This window comes from Littorina saxatilis, linkage group LG17 (genome assembly GCF_037325665.1).
Source record: "Littorina saxatilis isolate snail1 linkage group LG17, US_GU_Lsax_2.0, whole genome shotgun sequence".
Classification (NCBI taxonomy): Eukaryota; Metazoa; Mollusca; class Gastropoda; order Littorinimorpha; family Littorinidae; genus Littorina; species Littorina saxatilis.
This window is the reverse complement of record NC_090261.1, coordinates 46,622,841-46,637,273: the sequence shown is the minus strand read 5'-3', so window position 1 is coordinate 46,637,273 and position 14,433 is coordinate 46,622,841. Positions and strand designations below refer to the sequence as shown.

Genomic DNA, 14,433 nt, shown 5'->3' with positions numbered 1-14,433 from the left:
CAAAAAGCCGGATATGACGTCATCAAAGACATTTATCAAAAAAAAGGAAAAAAACGTTCGGGGATATCATACCCAGGAACTCACATGTCAAATTTCATAAAGATCGGTCCAGTAGTTTAGTCTGAATCGCTCTACACACACACACGCACAGACAGACACACAGACACACACACACACACACACACACATACACCACGACCCTCGTCTCGATTCCCCCTCTATGTTAAAACATTTAGTCAAAACTTGACTAAACTTGACTAAATGTAAAAACAAGTCGCGTAAGGCGAAATTACTACATTTAGTCAAACTGTGGAACTCACAGAATGAAACTGAACGCACTGCATTTTTTCCACAATGACCGTAGTCCGCCGCTTGTGCAAAACGGAGTGAAACTGACGAGCCTGTTCAGCGCGGTAGTGGTTTCGCTGTGCTGCATAGCACGCTTTTCTGTACCTCTCTTCGTTTTAACTTTCTGAGCGTGTTTTTAATCCAAACATATCATATCTATATGTTTTTGGAATCAGGAACCAACAAGGAATAAGATGAAATTGTTTTTAAATCGATTTCGGAAATTTAATTTTGATCATAACTTTTATATTTTTAATTTTCAGAGCTTGTTTTTAATCCGAATATAACATATGTATATGTTTTTGAAATACAAAAATGATGAAGAATAAGATGAACGTAAATGTGGATCGTTTTATTTACAAATTTTTTTTTTACAATTTTCAGATTTTTAATGACCAAAGTCATTAATTAATTTTTAAGCCACCAAACTGAAATACAATATCTTCGTCGAAGATTGCTTGGCCGAAATTTCAATCAATTTGATTGAAAAATGAGGGTGTGACAGTGCCGCCTCAACTTTTACAAAAAGCCGGATATGACGTCATCAAAGACATTTATCCAAAAAATGAAAAAAACGTATGGGGATATCATACCCAGGAACTCTCATGTCAAATTTCATAAAGATCGGTCCAGTAGTTTACTCTGAATCGCTCTACACACACACACAGAGAGACAGACACACATACACATACACCACGACCCTCGTCTCGATTCCCCCCTCTACGTTAAAACATTTAGTCAAAACTTGACTAAATGTAACAACAACAATCCGACGGTAAGCAGGCATATAACCTTCAGCGCCATAGTTGATTTCCTTGTCCACGACAATGGCAATGGCCAGACGTTCGCCGTAGTATTCCTGTTCCCAGGTGCTGTACTTGTAGTAGTAGGAGGAACGCAGGACCAAGTCCACATACTTCATGCCTGGCTTCAGCTGGATGGCCCCGTACACAGCAGCTCCAAGGTAGCTCAGGAACGCCATGAGTATTATCACCTGAGGTAGGTAAGGTATTACAGGGATGTCCAAATGTCGAAATTTTAACTCGCTAGCCGGGCGAGTACCTTCAAGAAAATCACTAGCCCGCCATAAATTTCGCTTGCCCGGTACATACCACGGTTGCTGCATCTGCGGTGTTTATATGGCTTTGAAACTCGACATAGAAACCAAAAGGGTCGTATTTGACCAGATTTTTCACTGGCCAGCCGGGCGAGTAGCCAGGCGGTTTTTACTAGCCCGGCGGATTTGTTAATCGCCCCTGGCGATCGGGCGGACGATTCAGCCATCCCTGTTGCGTTGTTTGCATTGTTGACCAAACTATTTTTACACAGATCGAAACAGGCATCTACGAGACCGCATTAGCTGTCAAGGTAAACAATGACTGTCGAGATCTGTGTAAAATGTCACATTTTGATCAACAATGCAAATGACTTTCATAATTTTTATTGATCCAATGAATTGTTCTTATTTTTTACGATCCAACGAATTCAAACATGTATTCCTTTCTAGTCTCATCATATTAAGCCAATTTCCAAACCTGTCTTTCTTTATTAGTATGAAGTGTTTGCTTTATATTTGTCCGCAAAAGCATTGGCATCAGAAAATATTTATCAGCGGCTGTTGATTTCAACGAACAAGATTAAAAAAAATCACAGGTAGTGGTACATGCGATACGATTTTCACCGTGTGCCATTGAAAGAACAAACATTAGTTGTGTTGATGTTATTGGGTACAAGATCAAGCTTTGAGGCTATTAAATGAACGCAAGTGTAAACTACAACATCAGGGTATTAGCAACAGGAATTAATCTCCATGTAAACAGCAAACAGCTGGTTGCCTGTTACACAGGCGTTATAAGTTCTATGTACTTCAGATGAAGCTTGGTCTTGCGTGCTTGGAGTGTGTTAAGCTTTTGTGTTTGCTTGCATGGAGTATGCTGAGTATGCTATGTTATGTAGATTGTGGGTCTTGTTCATTGTGTATGGTTTTATCATTAGTTATGTTAATTCTAGTTATTGTAAAGCGCATTGAGGATATACATGATTCGAGTCGCTTCATGCACAACCTCACTTCAAGTGAAGGCACAAACAGGCATGCATTTGCCTTTAAAAAAAAAACCCATCATGCAACGGATTGCTAACAAAATACAACGGTGGATGCCGGGGGTGGATGGGGGGTAAGAAATAGTTGGCATATGCCCGCTGCGCCGCGCTGGTAAGGACTGACCACAATGTGTTGCTCTCCCGTTCTTATTAGACCCCCGCTGATGCATCACATGTGCAAGCCCCCCGGCAACATGGACATTGCGGCTGGGCTCTTCTCCTTGACTTTCACAAGTCCTCCTCTCCCCTCTCTTTCTAATTACGGGCCTAAGTGTTGATATCCTGCTTTACTACCATCTCTTCCCTACCTGCTGACACTGATCCCTTTAGGCCTACCTCAAGTATCTAACATCCTCCTCCTCCACCCGCGGCTAATCTGTCTCGTTTAAATAGAGTTTATCTGACGCTGTCCGCTCTATCTAAACTCACACTTATTGTAAAACGCATTGAGGATATACATGATTATGCGCTATAGCAAATGTCCATTATTATTATTATTATTATTATGAACAACTGATCCTGGCAAAAGCTCGACCAATCAATCAACTCCACAACTTTCGGCCCACACAGTCAACCAACAAAGACAACAAAAGAAACCTTGACAATCGGGTTCAAGATGAGTCGTGGCAGAATGTAGCGAGGCAGCTTCTCACATATGCTTTCATCTTCAAAGTTTTTGGTTGGTACTGACCCACCGCAGCAGTAAACCTGAAGGACGAAAGGCAAACTAAACATCACTCGTGGTACATTCTTGCTTCCCACAACGTCATAGACATCTCAATGACAATGTAAACTGGACAAAATCGATGACGCCTCGCTGATCAACTGTTAAGACGTCATTTGCACACCGTTGTTTCTATTGTTATGTTGGCTTTGTTGTATTATTGTTCTGGCCTTGCCGGACAAACCACTGGTAGCTGAGCAGCTCATGAGCTGTTGATTAAAACAATCTGGGTTTTTTAAGCTGCTATGTTTTCCTCTCCAAAAAGGAGCTCAGATATCAAAATGGAAAATGGTAACGCACAAAAAAGAAAAATAGTCATGATTTGAATAGATTGTCTTACCCCTACAGATAGAGAAGACAGGCGATGATTTCACGTAATGACATGGTGTTGATTATGGCTTTGCAATGAATGTACAACGTATCATACCAAGATGAGTACAAGGAGAAGGAGGAACTATCTAATTTATGAAACTAAAAGACGATGATACCAAAACGTAGTTATACCGACCTTGCAGCAGTTGGCCTTCTGGTTTCTGAAGTATTGTCGCGATTGAGTAGGTCGGCAGGTCAAACAGTGTTTCCCTGCGAACACTCTGTCCCCGTGCAATGACAGGCAGGCCCCAAAAAGTGTGCAGTTAACGATGTACACCGCCAGAACTGCAAAAGCTGAGGCAGACAAACACGCATCAGTACACTCTGTCCATATGCAGTGACATGCAAGATGTGAACAGAGTAAACACATTGATCGTACGTACCCTTTGAAAAATTGGATAATTTTCAATTTCATGACCTTGCTGTGACCTTGACATTTGACATGGGTCGACCAGATTGGGGTCATGTCTAAAGAACAGCAAATCCTAGAACTGTGTCAAGTTTCAAAAGGTTTAGCTTCAAACCCTGATGTTAAGGAATGTTTGTTGAAGGACGTACGGACGGATGAACGGACGGGCGTCCATACTGATGAATACTACTCATCACTGATTGCTTAATAATTAGGTCAGCCACACAAGTAATCCAGAAAATGCGTGATAGCGGTGATGGTAACGGCAATTCACAGAAAAAACAAGACAGGAAAGGACCAACCGACCTTACCCGTGAACAGGCAGAACAATTTAACAGCCAAAAACGACGAGCTAATGCCGATGAGGAAAGCCAGGAAGTCGGTGACTGAGGTAATGGTGATGCCCACACCCGCCTTGGAGAAGGTCAGTCCCAGGCGCTCAGGTGTTCCCACGTTGTACTGGAAGCTTTCACCCCACGCAGACATCATCAGGAACATATCATCCACGCCGATTCCTGTATTCCAAAATATATATTTGAAATACCAAAACATTACCCAAATCTTCATTAGCATGTCGACCATCATGAAGATTTATGTAATGTATTGTTTTGGTCACGTAAAAAAAGCTTTTGCTTGAGTTCGTGTCCTAGCTGCATATTTTGAATTGTTTTATGGCAAGTATTTTGAATACAATTTTGTTTAAAACAAATACGAGAAATCAAAAAACTGTCATTTTTCTACCGATCCTCTGATGGACACGTTTTGGAGTATACTTTCTCAAGTACAGTGGCATGAAGAAAGTAGTGTCTGGGGTTATGCTGTTTAATCTCTGACATGATATTACCTGATAAATGTCCCCGCTTTTGAAACTATTTAAATGGACACACATACGTAGCGCTTGCTTGCAAAAGGTATCCACAGATGGAAGACGATGCACAGTTTGACTGAATTCTTTAGGGGTTCTGTGCACATCTTTACAGTAGGAAGACAAGCTTACAGACCTTTTTCTAGGCAGGTTATAACCTTTAGCGACATTGGTCAGTTGTGTTAATTTTGTTAAAGTATTTTTCACCCACCAGACAGGCGAAAGTGAGAAAATTCTACAATTAGTGGGGTCTGTGTGTTGTTGCTTTTGTTCAGGATGCTTCAATAAACAGATGGACAAAACGTGAGAGAATCATACAATTACTGGCGCTGTGGGCCTTTTTTCTCAGTATTTGTCCCCAAACAGATCTCTGGACAAAGATAACTTTAGAGAATCACACAGTAACTCACCAAGAACAAGGTAGGGCATGATGCCCACAAAGTTGACATATTCGATGCCGCAGAGAGAAAGCAGGCCCAAGGAAGTCATGATGCCAAGAAATGCCGCCAGCACCCCTCCACAGGCCAGCAGAGCTCGGGTTGATACCTGTTGGGTACAGTTCAGGCCTGCTCGTTTCAAATTCGGGCTTAAGGTGTTACGAGTGTGTTCGGGTTGCGGTTCTTGCTCATGTTTATGTTCACTGAGTTACTTCCCTTGGATCTGGATCTGGATCTGGATCTGGATAACCCGCCTGGGTTGGTGGTTTGCGGGTGCGAATGCGTATACGCACGGTTCAGTGTGCTTTCGCGAAAGGGTGTGTCATATGCACGGCTAGAACTAAGATACTTCTTGATTTCAGTAAATAGTTTCATTACATGTCAACTAGTTCGTTTTTAAATGATTTTTTAGAGATCGCCAAATGGTATTGTGTGAATAACATCATTCGATCGATTGTACGCACGGCGCCGTGCTTCTAGTAGCTCAGTCCATTCCTTCTTTCCGGTGTGGAAACAGACGTGTTTCTGGCGAAAGAATCGGCGTTTTCAACTCGCCATATCTTCATATTCATTCGGACTGGAACAACGAAATATAAATTTCTTGTAAAAAAAATCCCGAGCCTTGCGACTCTGGTAGTCATTTTCTTACGCGAAGCGGCCTTTGGTAGGTACGACAGTTTTAGTCACCCAAGTATATATATCTAAAACGCACGTGGACGAGTTTTCAATGGCGTATTTGAAGTCTGTGAATGTTGTGATTACAAATCATTTCGGGGCACCCCTCAGTCTATACGAACAGACAAACAAATTGCATGGAACGAAAGTTGAGAGGCTGGACTGTAAGTTGTTGTTTTGACTTCTACAAATCTCGCAGGTCTTTTATGCAAAACAGACTCAAAATTGCATTGTTCACGCAAGTGTAGATGACGAGACTATCGAAGGAATGGAATACACTTGCCTACAGATATAATAGACAGACACTGTCTATTTATATCTATGACTTACCCTAGCCCATATGTTAGAATAAAGAACATACTTTGCTCTTTTGAATGATGTATGATTTGGCACTGTACACAGGATTTTAGACCTGCCCCCGAAGTGATTTTTCCATAAACCCGTCAAAAAGCTCACTCTGTTTTGGCCGTAAAAAGCGCCCAAATGAAGTCAATTTCTAACCTGTGTCGTGTGTTCGAAGGAGTACATCTCAGCGATGCCATTGCCTTGCAACCTCAAAGAAATATATTTTAATAACCCGCTAAATGAACGGTTTTTTAGTGTGAAATAAAAGCCGGAGATGTGCTTCGTTTCTTTGCTGCGACACAAAACCAAAACTAACTATAGATCTGCGGTGACATTATGAGTTCGTTTTCGACATTGCAGTGAAGTTGCGTGGATCTTCGACGATTCCCGTTCGGTTTAATGTGGATAGAGCTTTGATTGAATGTAACTGCTTTGAAAAGTTACCAACATGAGTCCTTGGGGTCGATGTTTTTCGGTAAACTTCTTCGTATCCTTGACTTTACTTTTGACTTGAACAGATCCAGATCGGCTGGGGCTGTTGATCGCCTACACAGATCTATATGAAGTTGACTCGACACGGCGAACCGCCGAATCCGTGCCCTCTCGTCGGTCCTACCCCCAAATCCCTTACCAGCCTCAGACCCCACCTCACCATTCTAACCTCACTGGCGTACTGTGTGTGATTATCCCTTCCTCATGAAAGAGAAAGTGGAGAAAGGGAAAAATGAAGAAATGTGTTTTTTTTTACAAATTTTTCTAAGTCCAAAAAAGATGAGAAATATTCATAACAAATTCAGTTTTGGGTCTTTTTCAAATCTATTTGATGCATCTTTTCTGTGACCATTGTGGCTATGCACTGACACACAAATAAGTGGAGAAAGGGGAGAAATGAAGATTTTTTCTTACTGCACAACAGTCAGGGATTAGGGTTACATGTTTACATGTACATTGTCAAGAGGTCAAAACAAATTTTAAAAGCTGTTGAACACTGCACTAGTGTTGCTCTAATCAAGGCGAGTCTGGAACAATAGGTCCACCCCACCAAAAAGTGAACCATGGAATTAGTTATGATTTTTTGGCTTGGGTACGGCCAAGTGAACAAGGTAGGAAAGGTTAGAAATAGTCATAACAAGTTCACTTTTGGGTCTTTTTCAAATCTGTTTGCTGCATCTTTTCTGTGACCATTGTGGCTATGCACTGACACTCAAAAAGGTGGAGAAAGGGGAAAAAATGAAGATTTTTTTCTTACTATGTACACAACAGTCAGGGATAGTCAGGGATTGTTGACATGTACATTGTCAAGAGGTCAAAACAAATTTTAAAAGCTGTTGGACACTGCACTAGTGTTGCTCTAATCAAGGCGAGTCTGGAACAATAGGTCCACCCCACCAAAAAGTCAACATGGAATTAGTTATGATTTTTTTTACCTTTTTGCTTGGGTACGGCCAAGTCAAAAAGGTGAGAGGGGTTACAAATAGTCATAACAAGTTCAGTTTGGGGTCTTTTTCAAATCTGTTTGCTGCATCTTTTCTGTGACCATTGTGGCTATGCACTGACAGTCAAAAAAGTGAAGAAGGGAAAAATGAAGATTTTGGGTGTTGGTTTTTTTTGGACAAATTTTGAAGAAGGGAAAAATGAAGATTGTGGGTGTTGTTGTTTTTTGGACAAATTGTTTTAAGTCCAAAAAAGATGAGAAATATTCATAACAAATTCAGTTTTGGGTCTTTTTCAAATCTGTTTGATGCATCTTTTCTGTGACCATTGTGGCTATGCACTAACACACAAAAAAGTGGAGAAAGGGGAGAAATGAAGATTTTTTCTTACTGCACAACAGTCAGGGATTAGGGTTACATGTTTACATGTACATTGTCAAGAGGTCAAAACAAATTTTAAAAGCTGTTGAACACTGCACTAGTGTTGCTCTAATCAAGGCGAGTCTGGAACAATAGGTCCACCCCACCAAAAAGTGAACATGGAATTAGTTATGATTTTTTGGCTTGGGTACGGCCAAGTGAACAAGGTAGGAAAGGTTAGAAATAGTCATAACAAGTTCACTTTTGGGTCTTTTTCAAATCTGTTTGCTGCATATTTTCTGTGACCATTCTGGCTATGCACTGACACTCAAAAAGGTGGAGAAAGGGGAAAAAATGAAGATTTTTTTCTTACTACACAACTGTCAGGGATAGTCAGGGATTGTTGACATGTACATTGTCAAGAGGTCAAAACAAATTTTAAAAGCTGTTGGACACTGCACTAGTGTTGCTCTAATCAAGGCGAGTCTGGAACAATAGGTCCACCCCACGAAAAATCAACATGGAATTAGTTATGATTTTTTTTGCCTTTTTGCTTGGGTACGGCCAAGTCAAAAAGGTGAGAGGGGTTACAAATAGTCATAACAAGTTCAGTTAGGGGTCTTTTTCAAATCTTGCATCTTGTCTGTGACCATTGTGGCTATGCACTCAAAGTCAAAAAAGTGCAGAAAGGTGACAAATGAAGATTTTTCCTTCTTTCAAGACAATGTGTGATTTGGCACATTTTGCCTCAGTCTTTATCAAGAGCCTGTCTAACCCACTTTGAAGCTGTTAGAGACTGCAGTAGTGTTCCTTACATCAAGGCGAGTGCACAATGGTGCATTTCGACCCCCCCTCCCCCTAATGTTCACTTTAATATCAATAAATCAATAGATATTCAGTCACAGTTTAACTAACTCATTCACCCTCATCACTCACTCATCCATCCATCACAACAACACTGTTTGATGCACAAACTGCCTGCCTTCCGCACTGGGAAGCCGCTTCGCTTCGCAACAACAACAACACTGAAAACTCGCCGGGAAATACCCCCACCACACGTGTCACACGTGTGCTTGTTTCTTCCGACTAATATCAATTTTGGAGAAAAAAAAGGACAAAACTGGATGAAAAATTCTACGGCCCCAGCAATCTCATTACTCTGAAAGGGGAACCGGAAGTGGCTGGTCCTCAGGTTTCAAAGTTGACCGATATTCCCACTAAAGTGACCTAGATCCAAAGCCAGCCATCCATTAGAATGTAGGTCCGTGCTCCCACAGTCAAATGCCGCGAATTGTTGTTACAGCCCCTGACTTTTTTATGTGCGGAATCCGGTAGTTTTTTTGTTGTTGTTAAATAATTATATTGCCAAACGTTATGACATTTTGAGATAATTGAACAAGTTTCAATACACATTGGCTGAGCACCTGTGTGCTCAAAGGAAATGTCGCTTGTTTTTATCAAAAACTAATTTTCAATGGTCATTCGTGCAAACCGTCACACAAACATGCGTGCCTCTGTGTCTCTGTGAGTATGCGTGTGGCTGCTTTCATAGTTCGGGTGCAGGCGTTTTAATCATTTACCCCACACCAAAAGCCCCCCCCCCCCACACCACCAACCCCCCCCCCCCCCCCCCCCCACACACACACACACACCCCGATACCTGTCAAATTCCCTCAGAATGCATGAACAATTCCGTTACCTCAGATCATCACCAGGAAAAATTCCTCCGCATCCAAAATATCAGGACTTTAGATATCAGATACCGACTTTATGTAATGCGCTTCAAAATCATATTCGCAAAGAGAGAGAGAGAGAGAGAGAGAGAGAGAGAGAGAGAGAGAGAGAGAGAGAGCTGGACACGAAGAAGGGAAGCTACAATCGCCCCAGGCCATATATATTATATATGTGTGTGTGTGGGTGTGGTGTGCGATTCATAGAAATTTACTGGACAGATCTTCATGAAACTTTGCAAACAAATGTTCCGACCCCCAACCCTTCACCCTGATTCAAACTCATGTATCACAAGTCCAGCGCTCCCAAATTATTTCTTTTTATCATTTTTGTCAGTCAAGATAATGGGGGTGGGGTTGGTACGGGAATAATTGTGAAGCAGACAATAAGGCAACAACTTATTTTGTTTACAGGTATTGTATATGTATACAGTGAACTTAGCTGTGTTCAAGTTTAGTTATGTTTTCTGTCGAGCGAATTTTTTTTAAATACGTTTTTACTACTAAAGGAGTGATAATTTTATGTGTACGCCCTCGAGAAACCTCGATCATTTTCTGAAAATGCACGTTGATAAGTACTGTTTTATGGTTTTATGATAAAGTTATACTCTCCATTCATTTATATACACAAACTAATGTTTCATTTATTATTTGTAGAGCTAAATATGTCAGTCGGGATCATGTTAAGAATCGCAGTGTTTTTCGCAAAATCGTACTTGACAACCCACAGTAAAAAAATTCTAAAACAAAAGTTAATACGTCAACCTCTTTTTTTCTTTGCACAGATGTGTCCATATTGCTTAGAGGAACCTGTGCACAAAATGTGTAATGTTTCTTTCACGCGATTTGAACACACAAGTAACCCCTTAAGAATCGCAGTGTTTTTCGCAAAATCGTACTTGACAACCCCCGGTAAAAAAATTCTAAAAAAAAAATTAATACGTCGACCACCTTTTTTCTTTGCACAGATGTGTCCATATTGCTTAGAGGAACCTATGCACAAAATGTGTAATGTTTCTTTCACGCGAATTTTTTTTAAATACGTTTTTACTACTAAAGGAGTGATAATTTTATGTGTACGCCCTCGAGAAACCTCGATCATTTTCTGAAAATGCACGTTGATAAGTACCGTTTTATGATAAAGTTATACTCTCCATTCATTTATATACACAAACTAATGTTTCATTTATTATTTGTAGAGCTAAATATGTCAGTCGGGATCATGTTAAGAATCGCAGTGTTTTTCGCAAAATCGTACTTGACACCCCACAGTAAAAAAATTCTAAAACAAAAGTTAATACGTCAACCTCTTTTTTTCTTTGCACAGATGTGTCCATATTGCTTAGAGGAACCTGTGCACAAAATGTGTAATGTTTCTTTCACGCGATTTGAACACACAAGTAACCCCTTAAAGCTTGACACAGTTTCAGCGTTCCACATCTACTGGTTTATTATGTACGTATACCTCCTCATGCAAGAAACTACTGGACACAGCTTAGTCAAGATAGTATGAATATACACAAATATCGTACACATTGGTTTTGGGTGGTATCAACCCATGCAACTTGCAAGGTCTCTGCTAGGGTTCGGTATGGAGCTGCGAGACACCTTCTCCAGACAAAGGTACGATTCCCAAAATTCCCGATCTCTGCGCCATCACGGTAGAGCTGGAATATGTGTCACATTGAGTGTCATAATTCCCTTCAGAAAACAAGTACTTTGCACAGATTTGTCTGAAGAAATAACTAATGACCAAAGTCTCTTTCATGGTTTGTTGTTTGTGGGCGTATACTAACAGCAATAACTGGAGAAAAAAAACCTCCAGGTTTTCTTGACTTTTACTAGTACTTTTAAAGCCGACATACATCACATCTCCCTGTTTAAGGGGAGACAGGGTAGGCGGGCACTTTTTTTTTTTATTTTGGAAACAGTTTGCTGCTTGTTTGATTTTTGCAAGCAGAATAACTTAATTAAGGGAAACCATTTTAAATTTTGAGTGTAAAGCAATTTTTGGGGGTTTTATTCACCAAAATGTGAGAAAAACGTTATAAAATGTGCTTTTTTTAAAATGTTGCAGTTTGTGAACCAGTGCATGTTTTGATCCAATTTTTCTTCTTTGCAGCAATATGTGTGTGTTTAATAATTCTGTGCATCGAAAAGCATTTCTAAGCAATATATTATTTTAATTTAGCATTTTCAGTTACCCGTTCAGTTCTGATAAGAAAAATACATGAGATCCTAACTGTCAGACTCATAAAAACCCAACCAATGCACTGAACTCTTATTCCATGCACAGAACTGATGCTGTACAACTCATAAACAACATATACAAAAACTGAACAAATCCATCAAGCCTTTCAAAAGTTGCAACATTTTAATTGTAGCGTTTTGTCTGAAAATTACATTCAGAGAAAACAGCATTTTAAAGATTTGAACCAGTACATAAAAAAACAAGTAGCACAGTGCACCCTGAATTCATATGTTTTTATCAGAATGACCACTTTACTATGATGGAGAAATGATTTGACGATCAAATTATCTGAACTTTTTTTAAAAAATCATTTGAAAACTCATCTATGTTAGTGCAGATATGAATCAAAACGAAACTGTCGGACTCATAAAAACACAAGGAATCCACTGTATTCTTATTCCATGCACAGAAATGGTGCTTCACAAATCATAAACAACATATACAAAATTGGAACAAATCCATCTAGCCATTCAAAAGTTACAACATTTTAATTACCACATTTTGTCTCAAATTACATGTAGAGAAAACAGCATGTAAAAGAATCTCACTAGTACCCCGGTAAACTAGTACCACAGTAGAGCTTGAATTAATGGGGTGGTTTTTTTTAACCAGAATAACACTTTAACTATGAAGGGGAAATGATTTGATAATCAAATTATCAGATTTTTTTTTATTTAAAAAAAATCATATGAAAACATTAAAAAAGTCAATTATCTGTGTTTGTGCTGATATGAAAATATTGATCAGAACCAAACTGTCAGACTCATAAAAACCCAACGGATGCACTGATTTCTTATTCCATTGCATAGAAATGATGCTTCACAAATCATCAACAGCATTACATAATTATATATACACAAATGGAACAAAGCTATCAAGCCATTCAAAAGTTGCAACATTTTAATTACAGTATTTCTGTGCTCAATCCTAACACTGCAGCAAATTTCTGTAAAGCTGAATGTCCCTTTCCATGTACCAACATGGTCATACGCGGATTATTTTAAATGCAACTTTACCACCCGAAGCGTTGCAAACACCGGGAGAAGAGTAAACAACTGCAGACTTGAATGGACACTCATATGCACTCCAGATGCAGGGCCTGTGCAAATCCTTGGGCTGATGCATCACCTTCTTTTATAATCAGACTGCTATCAGACAAGCATTCAGTACAGGATATAGACCTTTCAGCAATAGATTGAGCTGATCAATGTTGACAAAAGCCCAACACATGTCAGCGGAGTGACGTTGCACAGTACCAGTATCCATATCTGCTTGTGATGGGTCAGAAGATGGCAAAGTATCTGTATCTTCTTATGGTTGGTCAGAAGATGGCAAAGCTGATGTTTCTGCTGTGGAAGAGGGTAGTTCCGGTTTAGCAAACTTTTCCATCAGGTCAATCTTTCTCCTCGCTGCCACCACAGGAGGACTGGTTCTCCCCTTGCTCCAACCTAATAAATACACAAACACTGATTTAATATTTGATACAACTGTCCATGGTTTTTGTTTGTAATAAGCTGCAAATTTTAAGACTCAATATAAACGTCAACAAGAGCTTGTACTTTATTTTGCAAATGACCATGTTACATGGGGTGTACCTCAACTTTTTGGCTAGGCCGGTAAATCAGAAATCCCAATCAGCCCCCAACCACTGAACCAGGCGGATTTTCTTACAACCACCTCAGCGGCTCGTACCCACACATGTCGGTTGACGAACACACACACACACAAAAGACATTCATTAATTTAACAGTGACTCATACTCATTACATGTGGATTTGCACTACTTATTAATACCCAAACACACACAACTTAATGACAAAAAAGTGTATGTTTTAATATATATAATGATAAATAATTGAAAATAAAAGCAGCCACGAAAAAGCAAAAGAAATCAAAGTATTCTCACCCTGTCACACACTAAACCTCACAGAAGGTTATCCCATAACATACCAGCCCCTATCACAAAATGTACATGTCAAGTTTACAATGGGATTTGAGTAACCACACAATCACATACAATGATACACTCAGGAACTAATACTGAAACTAGCTGAATTATTTTCTTTCTTTCTTCCTTTCTTTTCATATTTTTCTTTTAAAATTAATTCATTTCATCACACTTGCTATGTATTTGCTTGTTTCTTGTCTGTTGTCTGTTTTGTGTGTGTGTGTGTGTGTGTGTGTGAGTGTGTGTGTGTGTGTGTGTGTGTGTTCTGTGTGTGTGTATACATTTTCAGATTTCCTAAACCTAGCACTGTTTGCAGGTGATCTTTATGCTTTTGATTCATGAGTTGCATCCCCAGTCCTTTAGTTTAACTCTTTTTTTTTCTTTGGTGAAGTAAATTGGATCTATTTTTTTATTCCTTAGTTAATGGAAAAGATTT

General features: G+C 39.7%; 1 protein-coding gene across 1 annotated transcript in view; it reads right to left on the bottom strand.

Moving 5' to 3' along the window:
* Nucleotides 1-14,433, bottom strand: part of LOC138953485 (patched domain-containing protein 3-like) — an 83,568-nt gene that overhangs the window by 21,346 nt on the left and 47,789 nt on the right. Inside the window, exons 7-11 of the mRNA XM_070325328.1 lie at nt 5,229-5,364; nt 4,265-4,468; nt 3,681-3,838; nt 3,046-3,156; nt 1,141-1,342 (exon numbers count right to left, since the gene is read on the bottom strand). Of these exons, the coding sequence (XP_070181429.1) occupies nt 1,141-1,342; nt 3,046-3,156; nt 3,681-3,838; nt 4,265-4,468; nt 5,229-5,364 (811 nt within the window). The remainder of the gene's footprint in view (nt 1-1,140; nt 1,343-3,045; nt 3,157-3,680; nt 3,839-4,264; nt 4,469-5,228; nt 5,365-14,433) is intronic.